This window comes from Erinaceus europaeus, chromosome 6 (genome assembly GCF_950295315.1).
Source record: "Erinaceus europaeus chromosome 6, mEriEur2.1, whole genome shotgun sequence".
Lineage (NCBI taxonomy): Eukaryota > Metazoa > Chordata > Mammalia > Eulipotyphla > Erinaceidae > Erinaceus > Erinaceus europaeus.
In genome coordinates this window covers 53383548-53406929 of record NC_080167.1, presented here as the reverse complement: position 1 = coordinate 53406929, position 23382 = coordinate 53383548, and the positions used below count along the sequence as shown (strand labels likewise).

Below are 23382 nucleotides of genomic sequence, written 5' to 3'. Positions count from 1 at the left end.
AGAAAACAAATGATCAGATTTTAATTTATTTTCTTTCATGTGTTTTTAAGGCAATATAATAACTATTGCTAAAGGATAATGTTTACATTTCATTAACAGTGCCAAGACTTGTTCTTGGTATTTGATTTGATTAATATTTTTTAACATTTCCATTTATTCACTTCATTCTTGTAAGTACTCTATGATGGTCATTCTCCTTTTAGCAAATTCAGGCACATTCAAGGTGGTAAAGCCATAGACGATTCTCGTTTTATGGGAAAACTTGTGCCCAGACTGCTTTAGTGTTTATGCCTTTTTTTTTTGCCCCCAGGGTTAATTGCTAGGGCTTGCTGCCTCCACTACAAATCCACTGCTCCTGCAGCCTTTTTTTTAAATTTATTATTGTTATTATTATTTGGATAGGACAGAGAAAAATTAAGAGGGAGATAGGGAGGGAGAAGAGAGAAGGCACCTGCAGACCTGTTTCACTGCTTGTGAAGTGACACCCCCCCACCCCCCCACCCCCCCCCCACCCCCCCCCCGCGCAGGTGGGGAGCCAGGGATGAAACTGGGATCCTTGCACTTCAGACTATGTGGCTTAACCCAGTGCGCCACTACTTTTTTTTTTAAACCAAACCCATGTTAATAGTAGGACCAAGATTTGAACTATAGCAATCTGATTTCACAGCTAGCATATTTAATCATTCTGATGTACTGCCTTTTATAACACATTTCATTTTGAGTGCTATATAGTAAAAATGTGAGATGACTTAAAAGACATTAAATTTGATGGTAACTCTGACAGATTTTTGCATTATCTCTACAGAGACATTCAGAATAAGAAATCAACACCAGATTATCCTGTGTCACGTAGTGAGTGAATGAGCTGTGCTGTTCGTTTTATTCAAAGAGAGTGAAAACTAGGAGTCTGGCAATTAGTAAGGCCTTTGCAAACAAAATATTGCAGTTGATAAACTATCATAGGTAGTAAATGTTTCAGCATTGTAAAGCAAGGAAATTTGCTAGTGAAAATATGAGAAAAATTACCCCTTACCAAATCATAATGGAAAAAATATATATGTATATATAATATGTGTATATGTATATTATTTATATACACATATATTTGTTACTTAAACTATGATTGAAACAGAGAAATGAGAGCCCTGCAGCCCATCCACCACTCCTGAAGCTTCCCCTCTACAGGTGGCGAGAGGGGCTTGACCCCGTGTCCTCACACATAGTAGTTTGTGTGCTTTACTTGGTTATGCCACTGCAAGACTATTGCCAGCAATATATTTATCATCCTCAAAAAGAGCCATTAGCAATCATTCACCCTACTTTTCTCCCCTTAGACCCTAGAAACCACTAATTTACTTTCTCCCCCACCCCCACCCCCCTTTTTTTTTTTTCGCCACCAGTGTTATTGCTGGGGTTTGGTGCCTGTACAATGAATTCACTACTCCCAGCAGACACTTTCTTTTTTTCTACTTTATTTGATAGGACTGAGAGAAGTTGAGAGGGCATAGGGAGAAAAGCAGAGAGAAAACTGCAACACTGCTTTAACTACTCATGAAGCTTCCCTCCTCCAGGTGGGGACAGGGGAATTGAACCCAGGTCCTTGCACTATGGTAACATGAGCTCACTGGGTACGCCACCACTCAGCCTGCAGTTTATATTCTATTTCCTGTGACCACGCCCCCCATTCTGGACATTCCATGTAAATAGAACAGTGCAGTATCTGAACTATTGTGACAAACTTCTTTCACATAGCACGTTCTTATGATTCCATGTTTTGGTGTGTATCAGCATTTCATTCCTTTTCACTGATGATACATCACTACATGTGTTTATCACATTTCAGTCATCTACTTGTGGACACTTGGCTTGTTTTGACTTGGGTATTGTGGATGAGGTTTATTGTTTTTCCGAGGACACCGTTTGGGTTTTTTTTGTTACATGCCCAGAAGTAGAAATACTGGATTATATACTATCCAAGATAATCTGTATCTAAAGGAAAAACCCAAGTTTCCATCAGTGTAAGGGTATTTCTGTTTTTGTATCCTGACCAACACTCACAACTTTTCACCTTTGATATTTGTCACTTCATTGACAAAATTTTCTGGTTCCTTGAAAGGTTCTATTAATGAAAGCTTGTATTTTACCCAGGGTTTTTACTATTTTTTCATAGTTTTTATTTTTTATGAAGATAGATAATTTGGTTTTTCTGTTTGGATTCTTTTTTAAAGTTTCACTTGTTACTCTGTCCAAAAAAACTACCTAGTATCCTAGCTCCACTCAATTCTTCACAGATAGGAAACACTGATAGAATTAACAGAATCTCTAAAAAATTCATCTCTCGATAATTCAGTGCTAGAACTTTGCTATTCCAGTTACTTATTTGTGGGTTCTTACACCAAAACTAAATTGCTGTATAATTTAAAAAATATGCTTTGATATTTACTTGCACGTTTCTAATATTGTGCTTTTAAAATTATCATGGACATTTTTGCATTATCCTATCTAAAATGTCAACTTTTTAAATTCTAGTTTTGAGAAATCTGTATTTGATTGTGGTTACATGATTGGTAGATTATTTTAAAGTGACATCTCTGCAGTGTTAATCTTTCCACTTAGAAATTTGTTTTGTTAACGAGATGACATATTGTCGGTTTTGTAGGTCATGCAGTCCCAGAGTCCATATAATTTATTGTATGATTCTTTCTGCAGTTGAACCAAGAGTGCCCTCCACTTCCTAGTCTTTGCATCCTCTGTCTCTAATTTGAAGAGAAAATAATAGGAAGAACTACGTTGCTTGATTAAAGGTGTCATTTTAAATAAAAATTAAGACCAGGTTTGCTTTCTTAAAATAGCATGAGAGGTTCAGAATGAGAGGTGAAGGGAGGACACGTAGAGGGAGAGAACCAGAGCACAGGTGGAGAGAGAGGGCCAGGGCACCTCTCAGCTGTGATGCAAATTGGTGCTGGGGCATGAAATGTGCAACACGTGCGTTCTTTTATTATCAATCGCACTCTATGTCTAAACGTGATTTTACTGACCTAGTTTGAAAGTATCCAAGAACTATGAGCAGCTTGTTTGATGTATTTTGTAGTATTGTATCATTATAAATACATACTATAAACATTGCGTAGACTTACAAGGAACTCGATGATGCAGTCTTTAAATCAGAACACTAGGTGGTAGTAACTGATTTTAGGAACTAATTTACAACCGAGAGTCTCTGAATCTGTTTTCTTTTTTTTGGACATGATAACATTTAGTGCTTTTCAGAAAAGGAAAAAATACAGAATAACTTTTCTATCTGAACTGTTTATTCCCCACCCATTGTGTGTGTGTTCTCTTTGAATACTCTAATGAATGACTTTTAATATTTTGGGGCCATTCACATTACAACTATGGTCATTATTTTTCATACTAGAGATTAATAAGACTGATACCTTTTTTTATAAACATATGGTTTTAAAATAGCATATAGGCTCATTAGTTTAAAAAAAATAATTATTTTCATACAATCTAACTTCTTTAAAACAAAAGAAAATTATTATTTTTTATTCCCTTTCGTTGCCCTTGTTTTATTGTAATTATTAATGTTGTTGTTGTTGGATAGGACAGAGAGAAATGGAGAGAGAAGGGGAAGACGGGGAGAGAAAGATAGACACCTGCAGACCTACTTCACTGCTTGTGAAGCGACTCCCCTGCAGGTGGAGAGCCAGAGGCTTGAACCAGGATCCTTAATGCTGGTTCTTACGCTTCACACCACGTGTGCTTAACCCGCTTTGCTACTGCTCGACTCTCCAATAGAAAATTATTAAGGTGCCATTGTTTAAAATTTTTCAGGCTTCAATGAGTAGGTTATTAAATAAGTTTTCTCATAGGTCGCCTATTGGGCAATGACAGTCATTTGAGAGGGTAAGAGTAGTGAAGGCAATTTACATCTTGTTTTGATTTCATGTAGTTGAAAAGATTCTTAGGTCAGAGAATCCTAGAACACAGTGTAATAGGTAGGGACCAGGTCCTGACCATGGTAGTAAGTACTAGACCCACTTTACCAGGTGAATCACCACTTGACCCCAAGACTTTGTTATTACCATTACACCTCTCTTTGTGAAGTCACCTCGTTTTTGTCACCTGTGTTGTCAGTGCTACCATACCAACTTTCATGACTTCAACTTAACATTTCTGCTGCTGACTGCCACAGCTCTATTCAAGTTTGACTTTTCTTCATGTTCCTGAGCCTGCTAGTTGTGTACCCATCTCTAGCTAGAAGCACATAAAAGTATTTCAGCCCCAATTTGTCTAAAACCTTCTGGGGTGGGGAGATGCCACAGTGGTAGTACCCCAGACTGCCATGCCAGAGGCCCTAGAATCCCCGAGGTCTCCTGACCTGACCATATGTCAAAGCTGAATAGTACTCTGGTGAGAGTCCCTCTGTTTCTGTCTCTCCCATGAAAATGAACTTTTTAACAATATAAAATAAAGGCAAACTCACGTTCTCTCTTCAATACAATCCAGAATGTCTTCATTCTTCGCCATTAAAATTAGCTAACAAATTCTTCATCACTTCAACACATTGTTTCTTGTTCCATTTTAGTGATTTCGTCTGATTTGAGTATATTCTCTCTCTCTCTCTCTCTCTCTCTCTCTCTCTCTCATATCTTGGTAATTTCCTGTATTTGCTTCAAGCCATCTCAAAATTTATCATTTCTGTATTCCTTCCAAACATAGTAAGCAGAAGCTCTTATGCTACTACAGTGTGTAAACAAACACGAAACATTTTTCCTGTCCCCTTAATAATCTATCTGCTGTCTAATTATCATGTCCGTATCACCCTGTCCAGGTAGATGTAATAAAGAATGAAGAATTCTTGATGAACAAAGAGGTCACGTGGTAGAGAACATGTTCTATTTTTCATTTCCCAGTCTTCAACACACAGTTGCCTGTTTGAAGGAAAGAGTGTATCAGATAACCCCTTGAATTGTCATGCTATTATGTTTACTGGATTGATAAATTCTACAGATTCTGATTAGCATATTTGTTTTTCTAAATGAAAGTCAATTCAAGTTGCTTGATAATCTTTTAGTTGAGTGAAGGATGCCTTCATTGAAACAAGTAGCACTGAGGGCCAGCAAAACAACTCACCTGTCAGCGTTTGCCTGCTTTGCTGTGCATGTGAGTCACGTTTAGGCCAAAGCCCAGCCTGCATCACATCTGGAGAAACACAGGTTGTCATTTCCTTTCTTTTCCTGTCCCTGTCTCTATTTGCAAAAGTTGGCTCAGAGTGGTGAAGCCCCGGTGACAGCAAATGCTAACCAGACAAAAAAGTCAGCATTGAAAAGGTCTATGAGTACACTTACTGTACATCCAAGGTATCATATACATAAACCTGGAAAAGGTGTGTTATGATGTATAGTACCATAATAATTTGATATAACCCTTAACAAATGTACTAGTTTTAAAGCTATGGTTTTGTGTAAAAATGAATGCCTTGATATAGGACAAATTTCTATGATGTATATGTTTACATATAAGTACTTTGTATTTTTCAGATTTTTATTATACTGCTATCTTTTTTCTTTTTAGAACTTCTTGGTATACATGAACAAGCAGCTGTAGGATTTTTAACACTAATGGAAGCTTTAAGATATTGCAAGGTAAGGTTATTTTCAAGATAACCTTGAATACCATTGTGGATAGTATCTCCCCCACACTAATAGTAATGTCAGTTTGTACTTTTTTCCAACTCCTTCCTCACTTAAACTTAATCTAATTTAAGCTCACTGACCATGTTCAGATTCCTGACCTTGAGGCTAGTTCCCTTTTGGTGGTTAGTATCTGGCAGAATCAACTGGTATTTTATTAAGCAAAGAAAAAGAATTTCATAAATGCCTAAAATTGTAACTTTTGACTTACTGTATCTAAAAAAAAAAGAGAAAATATTTCACACTAAAATAATCTTAAGTAGGCCAATAGCATTAAACTCTTTAACACGTGGGCTACCATTGAAAACTGTCATACTCATATTTTACTATGTTTCATGGTTTTCCTACAGTCTGAAGTATAACTCTTTAATATTCTAAATAGTTGTAAATGAGATTTGCATCATTGATGGTTTGTATTTATTAAGATGCCCTGTTTTTAAAGGGTTAAGTCAATCTTTTTGTTTTTCTATTCATTGAGGAGGTGGGGTGGAGAAACACCATGATAAGTAAATAAAATTTGGTGGGCTGGGTGGTGGTATACTGGGCAGAGTGCACATGTCACCATGCCCAAGGACTCAGGTTCAAGTCACCAGCTCCCCATAATCCCCAACAGAGGAAGATCCATGAACAGTGAAGCAGTGTTGCAGGTGTCTTGCTCTCTACCTTTCTGTCTCTTTTTTCTATCTCATCTTCTCTGTCTCTCCTGGCCACCAGGGGTGGTCTTAAGACTATTTCTGGGGGCAGTACCGGCACACTGGCTAAGCACACATAGTACTGTGTTCAAGGAACCAGGTTTGAGTCCCTCTCCCCACCTGTAGCAGGGACACTTCACAAGCAGTGAAGCAAGTCTGCAGGCTTCTGTCTTCCCCCTTCCTCTGTCTTCCCCCTCCTCTCTGTTTCTTTCTGTCCTACTGAATGAAATTGTAAAGGACAAAAAAAAAAAAAGAGCAAGAGAAAGAAAAAAAGAAAGAAAGAGGAAGAAAAAGGAAGAATGGCCTCCAAAGCTGTGCTTCTTAGTGCTAACACTGAGCCCCAGTGATAACCTTGGAGGCAAAAAAAAAAAGGCTATTTCCCTTTACTTCTGTAATCATAAATTTGGGTCATGTCTAGGAAGTTGAATAAAATGTGAGACTGATTTCTAGGACTAAACTAATTATTTGTCAAATCTGTACTACTCTGATGTAAAGGTCCGATAGGTTCTTAACCCTGGTAATTTTTATAGTATTTTCCCATTCAGCAATTGAGCCTCTGGGTAAGACATTGTGACATATTATTCCATTTAGCTGTGAATTGCACACTTAAGTCATGCATCAGATATTCAGGGGCACATACTTCACAAACAGTATAAATTTATCATTTGCTTATTTTGCTATATTTGTTCTAGGTTGGTTCTAACTTGAAATCTCCAAAATTCCCTATTTGGATTGTTGGCAGCGAAACTCACCTCACCGTATTTTTTGCCAAGGTATGCTTATAATGGGATTATTTCTTTAAGTGTGACATAAAACAAGTAATATGAGTTTGTATTTACTTTGGCTGTTTGTGCAAACTGTATTTCCACAAACCAGAGGACTGTTCCAAAAGCTCAAAGTCAATGCTAAAGAAGATACTGTTTTGCTGCTCTAGTTCCTTTACTTTTCCTGTCTTTAGAACTTCGACTTTGGATTTTTTTAGAAGCCACTTATATTATGTTGAAAATGACTGAATTTAAACATTTTGATTTTTTTTAAATTTTTTTATTTTTGAAAGAGATGCAGAGAGAGAGAGACACACAGAGAAACACCAGAGCACTGCTCAGCTCTGGCTTATGGTGGTGTGGGGGATTGAACCTGGGACTTAAGAGCCTCAGGCATGAGAGTCTGTTTGCATAACCATTATGCTGTCACCCCCACCCTTGAATTTGTTTTACAGCAGATAAAAATATAACTTACAAAAAAAATTTTAACTTACATAATACAAAATAATTTTAGTTACACTATCTCCAAGGGATATATTTTTAAAATCTGTTCATAGTTGGGTGGCTTAAAGCCATGTGCTGCTTAAAGATGTGTATTTTCTACAATGTTAATATATACAAAGCTACAATATTGAAAGAGATGAAATGCATTTGAATGTTTATTTTAAAATTATTGTTGCAAAACTGTCTAAATTCCAGGCATGAACTGTAATATTTCTTTTCACACAACTGAGCGGTTTAGAGCTTTAGAGTTAGACTACTTTGAGTCCAGCCTTACCACTTCCTAATATTGTCCAGCTTCTCTTCCCATGTGTTTAAGCATAACTCTTAGAAGAATTATTGTCAGGCCTAGCTATAAAATATTTTCTAGAATCTAGTACAAACTAATGGCATTAAATCCTGTTTTAATCATCAGCATGTTTATTCTGTGAGCCTGTGTTAAATACCTGGTATGCTGAGTTATGAGGCATTGAGTGGAGGTGGGAAATAGCTCATTGTTTTGTGAGATTTCTTAATTCTAATGTGCTTTCCTGATTTCCCATAAGCTTTTTTTTTTATAATAGTATTTTATTTGTGTTCATAAGAAATATGATTTGTGTAAATTATACCAAAGACTAGATTGATACTGCTAACTAAGCCTTTTAAACTCTATTTTATTATTATACTGCATTTACTTTCATTATGCTGGCAAAATTCCATCTGCTGAATGTAGGGCAAGATACATTGATACTTTTCCTTAGCAAAGATTATGTAAAGTGCAACTCTAAAAAGTACAGCTTTTATTGATGTGTTAGATTTAGCCTAGAGGTTTTGTTCTTATTTTTTTAAATTTTTTATAAAATGGAAACATTGACAAAGCCAAAGGATAAGAGGGGTACAACTCCACACAGTTCCCACCACCAGAACTCCGTATCCCACCCTTCCCTTGATAGCTTTTATATTCTTTAACCTTCTGGGAGTATGGACCCAGGGTCATTATGGGGTGCAGAAGTTGGAAGGTCTGGCTTCTGTAATTGCTACCCTGCTGAGCATGGGCATTGACAGGTCGATCCATACTCCCAGCCAGACTCTCTCTTTCCCTAGTAGTGTGGGGCTCTGGGGAATAGGGGCTCCAGGATGTATTGGTGGGGTTGTCTGTCCAGGGAAGTCTGGTTGTATCATGCTAGCATGTTGTTAAAATTCGTAGGCTCTAGCTGGCCGGACTAGCTTCACGGCGGGTAACAGAGACGTGGAGACAACGGCTGGGCAGGGAAGCTGTATTTCTTTATTCAGGAACAATGATTCATAAACTAAGACAAACTAATCACCAAACAGATCTCTGCTGTCTCTTTGCGGCGGCGCAAGCACTCTCTCTTACTCTGGAACTCAGGAACCCTCTCTTACTCTCGAACTCTGCAACTCTGTCACTCTGGAACTCTGGCGGGGTCCCTAGGGGCGGGGCCAAGCGGGCCCGCGAAATTAACTGGACTGATCTAATTCTCTTGGCGGGGGAGAACTAGAACCCAATGTAAAGCATACAACAATTCCCCCTTTTCATTTTTAACTAAATGACTATAGTATCAAGGGTGTGGGTTGAACAGAAACATATATCATACAGGCATTTTTAAAAAAGAAACTGGCACAAACATGGAGAAACATGTAAGCAAGTAACAAGAACCAGTGTACTGCCAAGGGAAGGCCTGAGGTAGCCATTTCTGCCTCTGTGGGCTAAACTTTATCAGCTTAAAAAAAAGATTTCTTGCCTCTGGGGGGCTACTTGCCTCGACGGGCATTTGTATGGGGGCAGGGAACGGCCTAGAGTCCCAAAGGCAGCTGGCTGCAATTTACTTACTATGAAACAAAACTTGTTATTAGCATATTTCTAATAGAGAAGGAATTTGAGACTTTTACATATCAACAACGTCTTTTAACCTTTTGTTATACCCATTCAAGATGGAGTCACGTTGTACTCAGGAAAGGAAACCTCAGGCATGAGAATAATTAGCATAGCCATTGTGCGATCTACCATTTCTAATAGAGAAGGTAATGGAGAGTTTTACATATCAACAAGTCTATTTAACCTTTTGTTTAGACCAACTTAGTTAAAATATATTGTTTGTTAACTAATTTTTACCTTAGACTTTAAATGTAAGTTAATTTTATCTTTATGAGAATTACGTTGAAAACCTTTTTCATTTAACTTTGACTAGTAAGAATTTAGCCTTAAAGTTACTGTTTACCAAACTTTAAACATACACATAAACATGGTCATTAATATACAAGGAGAGAAACCTTCGTTACGAAGACATGTCATTTTAAACAGGAATTTGAATCTATACTGTCTTAGTTGTTGGGGGAGGGGGGTTTTACCATCTGGAGGTTGCTTCCCGCACAGCTTCACTTCTAGGAATTGTAGGTTGTGATCTCTGTACAAATCTCTGCGTACTCCAGCTTGTCTGCCTTCAGACCGGACTGGCAGCTGGAGATCTCGTGTGCCCAGTTTCGGCAGGGAGCCCGGGGGTCCGGGAGGCCCGGGATGGTTCCAGAATTTATAGCAAGAGGGCAGGCAGGCCAGTTTTGTAGAAGGCGTGGGCCTAGGTGCCCAGGGGTGGCGGCCATGATAGGCCGCCGCGGCCCTGCCCCATGGCCCTGCCATGTCTGCTGCCCTGTTCGCAGTGGCCGAGCAGCGTGGAGGGATCACACGTCCAGTGCCCTGCGCCACGCGGTGGAGAGCCGGCTCCTGTGGGCTGGCCTCGGGCTCCAGCGTGTTGGCATCGGGCTCCAGCGTGTTGGCATCGGGCTCCTGGGGCTCTTGTGTGTTGGCGTCGGCCTCCTGCAGGCTGCGGGGCTGCGGGCGCGGTGCGCGGGGTTGTCTGGGCGCAGCCGGCTGGCTGGCTGTTTAACCAGGTGGAAACAGCAGCTCCGCGCCTCGCCTCCCTCCCGCTGGCTCTTCCCGCTGGCTATTCTGAGTTCGCCCGAGCGAGTGGGAACCACAGAGTGGTCCAGAGATAAATGTTCCAGAAACAGCAAAACAGTCTCGTGAAGAAAGAGCAGAGGCCTTTGGAGATCTCTTCACAAGCAGAAGAGAAGGCCATAGTGCATAGGTAGCCAAATTGTCTTTACTTATCTGAGAGATGCACAGGTCAGGTCCACGTGGGCGCCATTTGTTGTTAAAATTCGTCGGCTATTGCTGGGCGGGCTAGGTTCACGGGTGGGTAACAGAGACGCATAGACAACGGCTGGGCAGGGAAGCTGTATTTCTTTATTCAGGAACAACGATTCATAAACTAAGACAAACTAATCACCAAACAGAACTCTGCTGTCTCTTTGCGGCGGCGCAAGCACTCTCTCTTCCTCTGTAACTCAGGAACTCTCTCTTACTCTGTCACTCTGGAACTCTGGCGGGGTCCCTAGGGGTGGGGCCAAGCGGGCCCGCGAAATTAACTGGACTGATCTAATTCTCTTGGCGGGGGAGAACTAGAACCCAATGTAAAGCATACAACACTAGCATCTAGAACCTGGTGGCTGAAAAGAGAGTTAACATATAAAGCCTAACAAGTTGTTGACGAATCATGAACCTAAAAGCTGGAGTAGTGCAGATGAAGAGTTGGGGGGGGGGGTCTCCATTCTGTAGATAGCTAGTAGGCATATTTTAGTTATATTCCAAAGGGCCTGTGGCTATACTAGTTTTGTTTTGTTTTGTTTTGTTTCCCTGAGCCTGAAATCTGATATACAGGTGGATCCTAGTTATTGTCTGATAACTATGGGAAAGGTGAATAAATACTGTTGACTGTAAACCCCATCGAATTGATCTGATCTGGGACCCATATTCAGCTTAGGAGCCTATGTGACCTCTGCATCCCTGTAGATCTGAGCTCACATTCTGTGGTAATCATTGGGAACATTCCAAGCTGTCCCAATATTTATTCCCTTCTTAAAGGAAAGAAAGGTTAGAAGCAGAATGTGAACTACAGAAACTGAATAGCTACTGATTCCTGCTTGAGAATTTAGTCATTTTGACTATTTATTTCTAGTGTTAGAAAAGTATTCCAGTTCACATATAGAAAGTATTCTCAAGCCTACTTTAAAAAAAACCTTTAAGCACATTCTTTTTTTTTTTTGTCTCTAGGGTTATTGCTGGGGCTCAGTGCCTGCACCATGAACCCACTGCTTCTGGAGGCCATTTTTCCCCCTTTTGTTGCCCTTGTTGTAGCCTTGTTGTGGTTATTGTTGTTGATGTTGTTCTATGTTGGATAGGACAGAGAGAAATGGAGAGAGGAGGGGAAGACAGACAGGGAGAGAGAAAGACAGACACCTGCAGACCTGCTTCACTCCCTGTGAAGTGACTCCCCTGCAGGTGGGGAGCCAGAGGCTCAAACCGGGCTCCTTAAGCCAGTCCTTGTGCTTTGTGCCACATGCCCTTAACCTGCTGCGCTACTGCCCGACCCCCAAGCCCATTCTTTATCGTTAGGAAAATAAATAAATGATACTGTGTATGTTTTAAATATAAACTGCTCTGAAAATAATTTTGAATCTTACACTTTATGATTACTATTTTAGTTATGGCTTTGTCGTAACAGATTTCATAGGTTAATACAGAAACATGTCATTGAGCTTTGTGAATGTACAGATGTTTGTATCTATGTACGAATGTATTAGGCTTGATAGTCAGGAATGTGAGATGTCCTCATCTTCTTTTGAAATATGTGTGTCCCACCTGCCTGTCCTGGTAATGTTTGCTGACCTGTTAGCATCTGAACTATTGTGCTGTTGCATTTATTACACAATTGTAAATTGCTATTGGGTTGTCAGAAAGGTCATACTCCCATCTTTTTTACTCCTCTCATGCCCCGTGTTTTGTAAAGTGCCTTGTCAAGCTCAGAGACTTTTCTTTTTTTTTTTTTTTTTAAAAATTTTTTGTTTTTATTTATTTATTGGATAGAGACAGTCAGAAATTGAAAGGGAGAGAGGCAGAGAGACACCTGCACCCCTGCTAGGATAATCTAGCACTAATGCTGAGTGTTCACCATTTTAGCAAATAAAACTTGCCTGAGTTTTCTACACTTGGGTTCTCATGTCTTCTAAACTGTTTTGAATGACTAATTCCTAAGCTTCATAAAATAACCTTTACATCCTCGTTGGTATATTTTAGAACAATCAGATTTGGGTTGCAGCAATAATTTTTAATATATAAATTGTTCTCTTTGAAAAGGAAAATAGAGAACCATATACAGATAAATGAAATCACAAGCGCTTTTGAAAACATCAAGTCTAGTTTTGATCTTTTGTAGATAACTGTATAGTATTCACTATATAGAAACTGCTTGGGAGCTGGGTTAAGAGCACATGGCGCAAAGCACAAGGACGAGTGTAAGAATCCTGGCTCCCCACCTGCAGGGGGGCCGTCGCTTCACAGGTGGTGAAGCAAGTCTGTAGGTGTCTTTCTCTCCCCTCCTCTTTCAATTTCTCTCTATCTTATCCAGTAACATCAGCAATAGCAACAATAACAATAATAATAATGGCAACAAAAATGGTGGGAAAATGGCTTCCAGGAGCAGTGAATTTGTGCTGTAGTCACTGAGCCCCAGTGATCACTCTGGAGGCGAAAGAAAGGGAGGGAAGGAAGGAAGGAAGAAAGAAGAGAGCTTTAGCTGGCATTACAAGATCTGTCATCTGCCACCACCACCCCCCAGGTATTTCTATACTTAAAATAATTTTAATTGTGGGCTTTTGTTATTTTTTTGAATTCTGATTCCCCCCCACTCACAGTATGCCCCATTGCCTAAAACATACAACATGTGTGTGCCCTCCTCTCCCCCATTCCTGGGCAACTTAATGTAAATGTTGATGTCTTTTTCTGATATGTTCATTCATTTAGATATGTATTTCATGTGCTGACTTCTCTGTACTGACTGCAATCAAGTGAGAACAGCATCTGTTAGTTTACAATTTTCAAGGTAGTTCTGGCATTGTAAAATGCAATTGGAAAGCAGGATTCTTCTTGTAACTAACATTGGAGCCCATAGTAACTGTAACTGACTTCACTCCAGTCTCTACGGGGGTGTTGTGTGTGCCTAAGGTGCAGGGCTGTGAAGACAGTCCTGTGCAAGACTGGCTTATTAGTGGTGGTAGTAAACTTAGTAGAAGTTTACAACCATGAAGGTTGGCAAAGCATGGCAATTGACTTGATAGTGGTTTTAGAAGATTAGGAATTTTTGTAATTGTTGGCTAAATCGAGACCTGAAGCCTCAGTAAGGAATTAACTAGACCGAGAGTTAGGCAAAGAACACTCCCTACATAGGAAGTTCTCAGTGCAAACAGAAGTTGTGGAAGAAAGGAATGGTGTGACGAACAGAACAGCTGGGAGCAGGGATACTGAGTGATCCAGAGGAGAGGTGGAACAAAGGATGCAAAGGTCAGTAGGCCATGTGATGCTTTAGCTCAAGAGTGATGACAACCGCCAGAGTGGGGTGGGTGTGTGTGTACTTATGGCAGGGCAAGAGATTGGGGGGCAGGGAGCAAATTAGGAAGGAAGGGATTTTTGAAAGACTGCTGCTTAGTTGTTGAAATAGACACATTGCAGGATAACGTAGGTAGTGGACATACAAGGCTTCTGTGGTGTTCCAGGGAAGCAAAGAATATAGTTTGGCCCAGGATGATGGTGGGTAGAGATGGATGGGAATATTCAGGGTGAGAGATTTACTCTAGAGTCAAACTGACAGTACTGGGTGATAGATTGGACAGGATAGATGAGTGGTGGAAAACTTTATCAAGATGTAAATAGAGGTTTATCTCAGAGCCTCAGAAGATGTCTATCATCTTTGCTATTGATGAATGTGCTCACTCATGATTACGGCACTTTTTCACTATATGCATGTTCTGTAAGAGATGAGAGGTAGTACCCTCTTTGGTGGGCAGATAGAGAGCTAGGGATATAGGCATCCCGCCATTGCTGGCTGGTATTACTTTCCAGAGGGCTGCTGTGGGAGAGGACCTAGTGTAGACCTGTGCTTGATGGCGGTAGACTCCTTCAAAGAGGGGCGTTGGTTCCTATTGGTCAGGGTGGGAGAACTTTGTAAAAGCAGGTTGTCTGCTCTCCTGCAAAATGAAAGCTTCACATCTGTCACTTTGTGGGAGCGTGTCCTTGGGCATGGTGCTTGTGTTCATCCCTTGATGCTTCTAAGCTGAGGTGAACAACTGCAGGCCTGTTGCTTTGGTAAAAGGAAGAATTTCGGAAAGCATGCTAAAAGATTTTAGAACCTATATTTAATCTTAAAAAATGATGTTTTCCTTGATTTCAAGAGAAAAGGGCTTTTTAAAAAATAATTAAACAGAATTAGCACTTGTCTCATATTATAGCCTCTTTTAGCAGTCAGACTTTGTCTCGCTGAAAGTAATACATTGCATAGTCAGAAGAAATCATGATACTTTCTTATATAGGAAAAATACAGAAGCCAGGTGGTGGCGCACCTGGTTGACTGCACATGTTTACAATGCATAAGGACCCGGGTTTGAGCCCCCCAGTCCCCACCTGCGGTGGAAAGCTTTGTGCGTGGTGAAGCAGTGCTGTGGTGTCTCTGTCTCTCTTCCTCTCTGTCACTCCCATCCCTCTTGATTTCTGGCTGTCTCTAACCAATAAATAAATAAAGATAATTAAAGATCCATTTTTAAAAAATCAAGAAAAAGAAAAAAATAGGTCATAACTTCTGACAACCCAATACTTAAAAATTCCCCAGTTTTAAAATACTCAAATATCAAATATTTCCCAAGTAGACATTAAAGGATTTGTCCTATTAACCTTTTACTTTTAGCTAACCCTTAGATTTATGTCTTTATATTTAGGCTTTAAGAATAAATTATTGTGTAACTCTGATAATTTTCTCTTGAATTTGGGACAAATTATGAAATTCATTTTCAAGTCCAAGATGATGGCTTTAAATTTGAAAACCATGGAACTTGTCTTATTATTACAACTATATGTAGGTCATCAAGGTGGCTCCCAGGAATAGTGCTTGCTTAGTCATACACAGCCCTGGCTGGAGGAGCCCTGTTGCTCTTTATGTCCGTCTCATTCTATCTGAAAAAATTAGCCCAGATTATTGAAGCCCTGGCGATGAAAACAAACAAAATACTATATAAGGTGATAGGCTTAGTAGTAATTTTTTAACTGTGCTTTTAAATTTCATTGTGAAGTAAAAACTACTGATCCAGTATAGAAATTGTTGGAACCCACCCATGGCGTTTAGTTTCATCATCAGAAAGCCGATGACTAATTTACTTTTTTGAAGTCTGGGAAATGAATTTTACATCACCTTTGTTCTTTTATGTTCATAAAAGGACTCTCTGTTAGTGTGTGCAGAGTATCACCTTTGCCCTTCCCATAATAAAGCAGGTTCCTTTCAGGTAAAGACTCATGAAAGCACTTTACTGATTAAATGCAAAATATATAAAGACTCTGAATTTAATGTCCCTGCATGGGCTTGCTGTTTTTAAAGTTGCATCAGTTACCGGGAGTCTAGACAGAATTACTTCCACAGAGCAGACTGCTTTTGTTTTACACTCTTCGGTGTAACTTTAGGAAGACTGACACAGTTAAGTATTGGACCCCTTTTAAGGTGCTTCAGAGCTGCACAGCTTCACTATGAGTGCGTGACTTGCAGTAATACAGGCAGCTTAAAGGAAGGAAAAAAGGGATGGCTTCTTGGTTTAGCTATATATATATAGCTATATATATAGGAAGCTACCCTCTATTTATTTATCTTTAACTTGGGTGAAAGTTATGATATTCAGAATACAATTACGTTCACACTCAGGCATGTTCTAGAACTTTTCTTCATACTATTAAAGTTTGTGTGTGTGTGTTCTTAGCTTTCCCACCTTACTAAAAATTTTTATTTAAGTGGCTATGGAAAGAGAGGCAGACAGACCAGACAGCACAGCACTATAGTTTTTTCATTGTGTTGAAGGCTGGGCTGAACTTGGGTCTTGTGAGTGACATAGCAGCACACTGTCCAAGTGAGTTCTTTTGCCATCTCTGCTGTGACCCTTTGTAAAAACTGTTTTCCTGTGTGTCTTTGTGCCTTAATAGTTGACAAGTACAGTAATTGATGTATGGGTGTAATTTCTCATCTCCCTGATAGGTATCTGTAGAACACTCTCACCACTCTCTCACGTGTCTTCCTTCTCCAGAGTCCTTTGCTTTGCTGCAATACACTATACTCAGTCCATAGTTCACTTTGTGTTTTCCCCTTCTGGCCTTTTTTCTTAAGTTCTACCTATGAGTGAGAGCATCCTTTGTCCTCTGTCTGGCTTGTCTCGCTTAACATAATCCCTTCAAGTTCCATCTAAGATGAGGCAAAAGAGAGGACTCCATCTTTTATGAACAAACTTTGAATGCAGATGGTCTAAAGAGTAGTAGGAATGAAAGTGCACATCCAGGCTTCCCACTGATTTTTTTTTAATTAATTAATTTTTTTAAATTTTTTATTTAAGAAAGGATTAATGAACAAAAACATAAGGTAGGAGGGGTACAACTCCACAAAATTCCCACCACCCAATCTCCATAGCCCACCCCCTCCCATGATAGCTTTCCCATTCTCTAGCCCTCTGGGAGCATGGACCCAGGGTCGTTGAGGGTTGCAGAAGGTAGAAGGTCTGGCTTCTGTAATTGCTTCCCCGCTGAACATGGGCGTTGACTGGTCGGTCCATACTCCCAGTCTGCCTCTCTCTTTCCCTAGTAAGGTGTGTCTCTGGGGAAGCTGAGTTCCAGGACACATTGGTGGGATCTTCAATCCAGGGAAGCCTGGCCAGCATCCTGGTGGCATCTGGAATCTGGTGATTGAAAAGAGAGTTAACATACGAAGCCAAACAATTTGTTGAGCAATCATGGATCCCAAGCTTGGAATAGTGGAGAGGAAGTGTTAGGGAGGTACTCACTGCAAACTCTTATTGCTTTCAGGTATATATTTTGCAGTAGTTTATGGATACGTGTGCACATAAGCTCTCTCTCACAGAAACTGGTGTATATCTAGGTTATGGGACTTTGTTAGAAAGTGAACTACCTGAGATGAAATTAGAATGTACTATAAAAGGAAAGGTCTCACCCGAGTAATGAAGCTGAAGGGTTGTCATTGCACACGTGAAGTCTCTGGACATAGTCTGAGGTGAAGCATGTTGAGGTGGCAATCGTTGCTTTGGTTAGGTTGTGATCGGCGGATGCAATATTATTTGGTTTGGATTGGGAGATGCATACGGGAAAGTGGACCCTATCCAAGGGTTCCAGGACTGGGGGAAGTAGGGGCTCTATAGTGGAGATGTGAGGTTCCTGCTGTCTTAGGGTTCAAAAAGACAATCGATAGTTAATGTTATCATCACATTGTTAATTGGGTTAACTTTGAAAAGTCCTTTTGTTATGGTTTGCTGTACAGTGTCCAGTATCTTGTATATAGCTGTGCTATTGGATGCTTCTAATCTACTTGGTCTAGGCTTTTGAGAGAGTCTGCGTATCAAATACACAGCCTATATATTAAAAGGATTCAGTTTGTGTTTTGAGAGACTTTGAGACATACAATTGATTTTCCCCCTCTCATATTAACTACTGATTTATGTGTCTACATTTTGCTAGGAGTGTACATAAACACCATTCCCTCCATCAAAGGACTGTGACCCATCCCTCCCGCCCACTCCCACCCCCCATTGGCTCAGGAAGCTACATGTCTACCCCTCACCACTGGGCTTTTACTTTGGTGCCCTACTTACAATTTGATCAGGTCCTGCTTTTAGTTTCCCTTTCAGATCTTCTTAATCAACTTCTGTTGATGAGTGTGATCATCCCATACTCATCTTTATCTTTCTGACTTAGTTCACTTAACATAATTCCTTCTAGCTCTATCCAAGATGGGTCAGAGAAGGTGGGTTCATTGTTTTTGATAGCTGCATAGTATTCATTGCGTATATATACCACAGCTTTCTCAGCCACTCATCTGTTGATGGGCACCTGGGTTGCTTCCAGGTTTTAGCTATTATGAATTGTGCTGCTATGAACATAGGAGTACACACCTCTTTTTGGTTGGGTGTTATGGAGTCCTTGGGGTATAGCCCCAGGAGAGGAATTACTGGATCTTATGGAATGTCCATGTCTAGCCTTCTGAGAGTTTTCCAGACTGCTCTCCACAGAGGCTGTACCAATTTACATTCCCACCAGCAATGTAAAAGGGTTCCTCTGTCCCCACATCCTCTCCAACATTTGTTGCTGCTGCCCTTTTTGATGTATGCCATTCTTACAGGAGTGAGGTGGTATCTTAGTGTTGTTTTAATTTGCATTTCTCTGATAATCAGTGACCTAGAGCAGTTTTTCATATGTTTGTTAGCCTTTTGGATCTCCTCTGAGGTGAATGTTTTGTTCATATCCTCTGCCCATTTTTGGATGGGGTCAATTGCTTTTTTGGTGCTCCCACTGATTTTTTTTATGGGGGGTGTGAATGTCTAAAATTCACTTAACTGTTGAAAAATATCAAATAATCATTTTTTTGAGTTATGTTAATGTTCGTGTGCCTAGGGAGGGGACTTATGTTAGCTGCATTCTTGATAAAATACGGTTTGAAAAGTGAGCTTTTCTTGGCCCAGTTCTTCTTATGCATGACAGAACACAGAAGGTGATTTGAAATACTGTTTCTCAATTTAACCATAAGTAGGAGCATTCTGCATGCACAGGAGAGTCGTTAGGCAAAGAGAATCCTTGAGGAACGAGTTTCCTGGCCAAAATCAGCTGAGAAAGGCTGGAAGGATGGAAGCCAGGGGAATGTCATTCATGGAAGGGAACTGAACTTGGATGCTTGAAGCCTCAGACATCACAGGCTCAATTCTTAGCGCCATTATGTGCCACAGCTGAGCAGTGTTGGGGGCCTGTGTTTTCGCTTCCTCCCCTTAAGACAATTAAAAGCAAGTCCTAAGGTTGTGATATTGAAAAAAACACTTATCTGTTAATATTAGTTATTGTGATGATTGTAGTAGATCCTCTCCATTGGTGACCTTTCCTCCTATGTTTCCACTGGTATATTTCAAGTTTTTCTTTGTGGAGACAGAACTTTAAAGGCCCTGCCTTATGTATCTTACCCTGACTTCTCTGCTGACAGGACACAAACCTGACCCATACTGCAGAGAGGCTTCAGGGCATCCTTTGGGAAAGAATGGGAGAATAAGAAAAAAGAAGACCCTAAAGGCTGGAGTAGTGCAGATGAAGAGTTGGGGGGAAGGGTCCTCCATTTTGTAGATAGCTACTAGGCATATTTTATATGCCAAAAGGCCCATGAGTATACTAGTTTTTTTTTTTTTTTTTTTCCATGCCTGAAATCTGATATGCAGGTTGATCCAAGTTATTGTCTGGGGATATGATGTCATGGCTTGAAAAAGGACCAGAAAGCTGGATCATGGAAGAGAGTAGCTCCCAAATATGGGGAAGGGGTATAATATTGTTGACTGTAAACCCCATAGATTTGATGTGATCTGGGGCCCATATTCATTTTAGGAGCCTATGTGATCTCTGCATCCCTGTATATCTGAGCTCACATTCTGTGGTCATCAGTAGAAACGTTCCAAGCTGCCCTGTATCAGGACCCATCTTCCTTAGGTGTCACGTAGAGTTTGTTGTCCAGCCTCCCTTCGGAGGATGGAACATTCTCTATCCCATGGTTTTGTCAGTGTTTCCTTTTTATAAATTAAAAAAGACCAGCACAATACCTACACAATTCCAGGTGGTGGGATGAACTAGAATTCCTCCCTTCCTTCTCTCATCAATTTTTTAATGAGAGTACCTAACAGTTGATAGGAAATCAATTCTGGGAGTCAGGCGGTAGTGCAGTAGGTTAAGCACATGTGGCGCAAAGTGCAAGAACCAGCGTAAGGATCCCAGTTCAAGCCCCTGGCTCCCCACCTGCAGGGGAGTCACTTCACAAGTGGTGAAGCAAGTCTGCAGGTGTCTGTCTTTCCCCCTCTCTGTCTTCCCCTCCTCTCCATTTCTTTCTGTCCTATTCAACAATGACATCAATAACAATAATAACTAGAACAATAAAACAAGGGCAACAAAAGGGAATAAATGTTTTTTAAAAAGATTAAAAAGAAATCAATTCTGCAGTGCTTCCCAGATTCTCCTAAGTTTAGCTAGCAAGTCCTTGTTAAGCATAAAGTGATAGTAGAGCAAAATTTTGTTTCCTGGTGAAATATGTATCAATTTTATTTTTAGATGGACTTTTAGCTTTTAAATTATATTTGATAGGACAGAAAAATGAGGGTAGAGGAGGAGGAAGAAACACATGCTTGCTTTACCACTTGTGAAGCACCCCACCCATGGACCTTTAAATAGTGGTATAAAATGGTGTTTGCAAGCTCAACTGTAACTTATACATGTGTGATCCATTGTTTCTGAAGGTTGCTAAGGCTCTCTGGTTCTCTGATTACCCCTGGCAATAGATTGCTCCTGATAGTGCTGAGGGCATAATGAGTGAAGGTTGTAGAACCTTTCAGTAGTGAATTCCTTTCACCAAGCAACCAGCTGAAACCAGTCGAAACCAGCCTTCCTTATATTTCAGTGGGCATAGAAAAACGGTTAGTGTTACAGCCCTCTAAAAGGTTTGTGGTGAACGATGAATATTACACTGATAGTATAAATGGAATGGTGGGAAAAAGATTTGTTTCATGACTATCAGATAATAGATAGCTCCATTATAGTTTTTTTTTTCTCTCTCTCTTTTTGGTTAACTGCTAGTTAAGGGAAGTTGGGTGAGGCTAGATATTTTTTTTAGTTTTAATACACTTATGTATTAATACAAACATGGAATCCATAAAAAACAAAGATACACTGTATCATCTTGGGGAAAGTGTTGATTTTTTTTTCCCTTGTAGTATCTTTACAAGGACCTGTTCTTGTTAGAAATCTCTTATCTCTAAGAAGTAAAAGCTCTTGGTGTTTTTCCTACCTCAACAATCCAAAGGCTGGATCTCTTCCCGTTTGCCCTACCAAGTGCATCAAACATTTGTCAGGGGAGTCAGGCTGTAGCACAGCGGGTTAAGCGCAGGTGGCGCAAAGCACAAGGACCGGCGAAAGGATCCTGGTTCGAGCCCTGGCTCCCCACCTGCAGAGAAGTCGCTTCACAGGTGGTGAAGCAGGTCAGCAGGTGTCTTTCTCCCCCCCACCCCCCGTCTTTCCCCATCTCTCTCCATTTCTCTCTGTCCTATCCAACAACTACAGCAACAATAATAATAACTACAACAATAAAACAAGGGCAACAAAAGGGAATAAATACATATATTTTTTTAAATTTGTCAGGAGAAATCATCAACCTGGTTTCTGTGTTAGGTGATGTTTTATGCTGGCACATGTGAAGATCTTATCTAGATGTTGAAAGATGGAAGGCAGGCCAAGAACAAGAAAGAAGGGATAGTTTCTATTGGCAAAAACAAAAGTAACTTTTAAAATACTATTAGTCTTTCTCCAGTAGATTTTAGGTAAGATTACAAGACTGACACCTTTCTAGTGATGGGATGATTCAGGCTGTTTTTCAGCTTTTGTAAGGTATCATAACAGGTGTGTACCACCACCCCCCCATAAGTAAACTAGGACATTAAAGTTACATTGTTTAGCAATCCCTGTTGACCAGGAAGTTGACTGAATAGAGATTCTGTGCTCTAATGTTTTCTCTGATAAAAGTATCTTATTATGTTGACTAATACAGGCATGCTAGCAACAGAGTGAGAATAATTTCAGTGGTCAGTATAAATAACTCGCTAAAACAGTATGAAATATTTGACTTGTGTTACAAGCTTTTCCTGGTGGAGACATCTAGAAGAATTTCAGGTGTAATATACTTTGAGTTTTCTCCTAACTCTAGTGACAAAGAAAATACAAGTACCCTTACTGATTTAGGTGACTTAAACTACACCATTAAAACCTTTAGGTCCATAAATAGGGGAAGGATCTAATCTGATGGGGTTTTTCCCACTATTTAAATAATATCTGTGGAAATAGATAGAACTACATTGTGTTCTCGCTTCCATAATGAGACTGGGATCTTTAAGTGCTGACTCTCTGCCACCCAATAGCTTGATAGCATTTAACATTCTGTGTGTGTAGTTAGCTACATGAGTAAACACACTAAATATTATAATCTAAAAGCTATCTAGTAAGCCTTAGAAATGGAAAGGTTGGCTGTAGAATCCTATTACAACTGTTCTTCATACTTGCGCAGTTATTATGGAAGTTCTATTTTATGTTGTCCTTTCTAACCATTCTCTTTCAATGCAGTGAGAAAAAGTGGCAGTAATCTTCCCCTCTAAAATATTTTGTCTTAAGATTGTAAAAGAAATTTCTTTGAATTGTTCTTTTCCTTTGTTGGGGGAGATTAATGGTTTACAGCAATTTGTACATGTGTAACATTCCTTAGTTTTCCACATAACAATCTAATAACCTCACACCCCAGAGTCCTTTACTTTGGTGCAATATACACTTTCCCCTCAATTGATTTATGTTTAAATTGTTTAATTGCTGTACAAATTATGAAGCGTGTTAGCATATTTGATCATCTGTTTTATATATTTATACTAGGAATCTTGTTCAGAAGTGTTTAAGTCAAGTTGGTAAAAATGGTGTTGGAACTGGACTAGATAGCATAATGGTTATGCAAAAAGACTAATGCCTGAGACTCCAAGGTCTCAGGTTCAATCCCTCACATGACTGTGATAAGCCAAAGATGA

At 39.9% G+C, this 23382-nt stretch overlaps 1 protein-coding gene across 6 annotated transcripts in view; it reads left to right on the top strand.

Moving 5' to 3' along the window:
• The window catches only part of MINDY3 (MINDY lysine 48 deubiquitinase 3), a 66030-nt gene that overhangs the window by 24568 nt on the left and 18080 nt on the right, over nucleotides 1-23382 (top strand). For all 6 annotated transcript variants that reach the window (XR_009550256.1, XR_009550257.1, XM_060192221.1 and 3 more), the window contains exons 9-10: nucleotides 5581-5651; nucleotides 7084-7164. Coding sequence is in view for 4 of the 6 variants with exons in the window: in XM_060192221.1 (XP_060048204.1) it covers nucleotides 5581-5651; nucleotides 7084-7164 (152 nt within the window). In the remaining 2 variants the exon portion in view is untranslated. The remainder of the gene's footprint in view (nucleotides 1-5580; nucleotides 5652-7083; nucleotides 7165-23382) is intronic.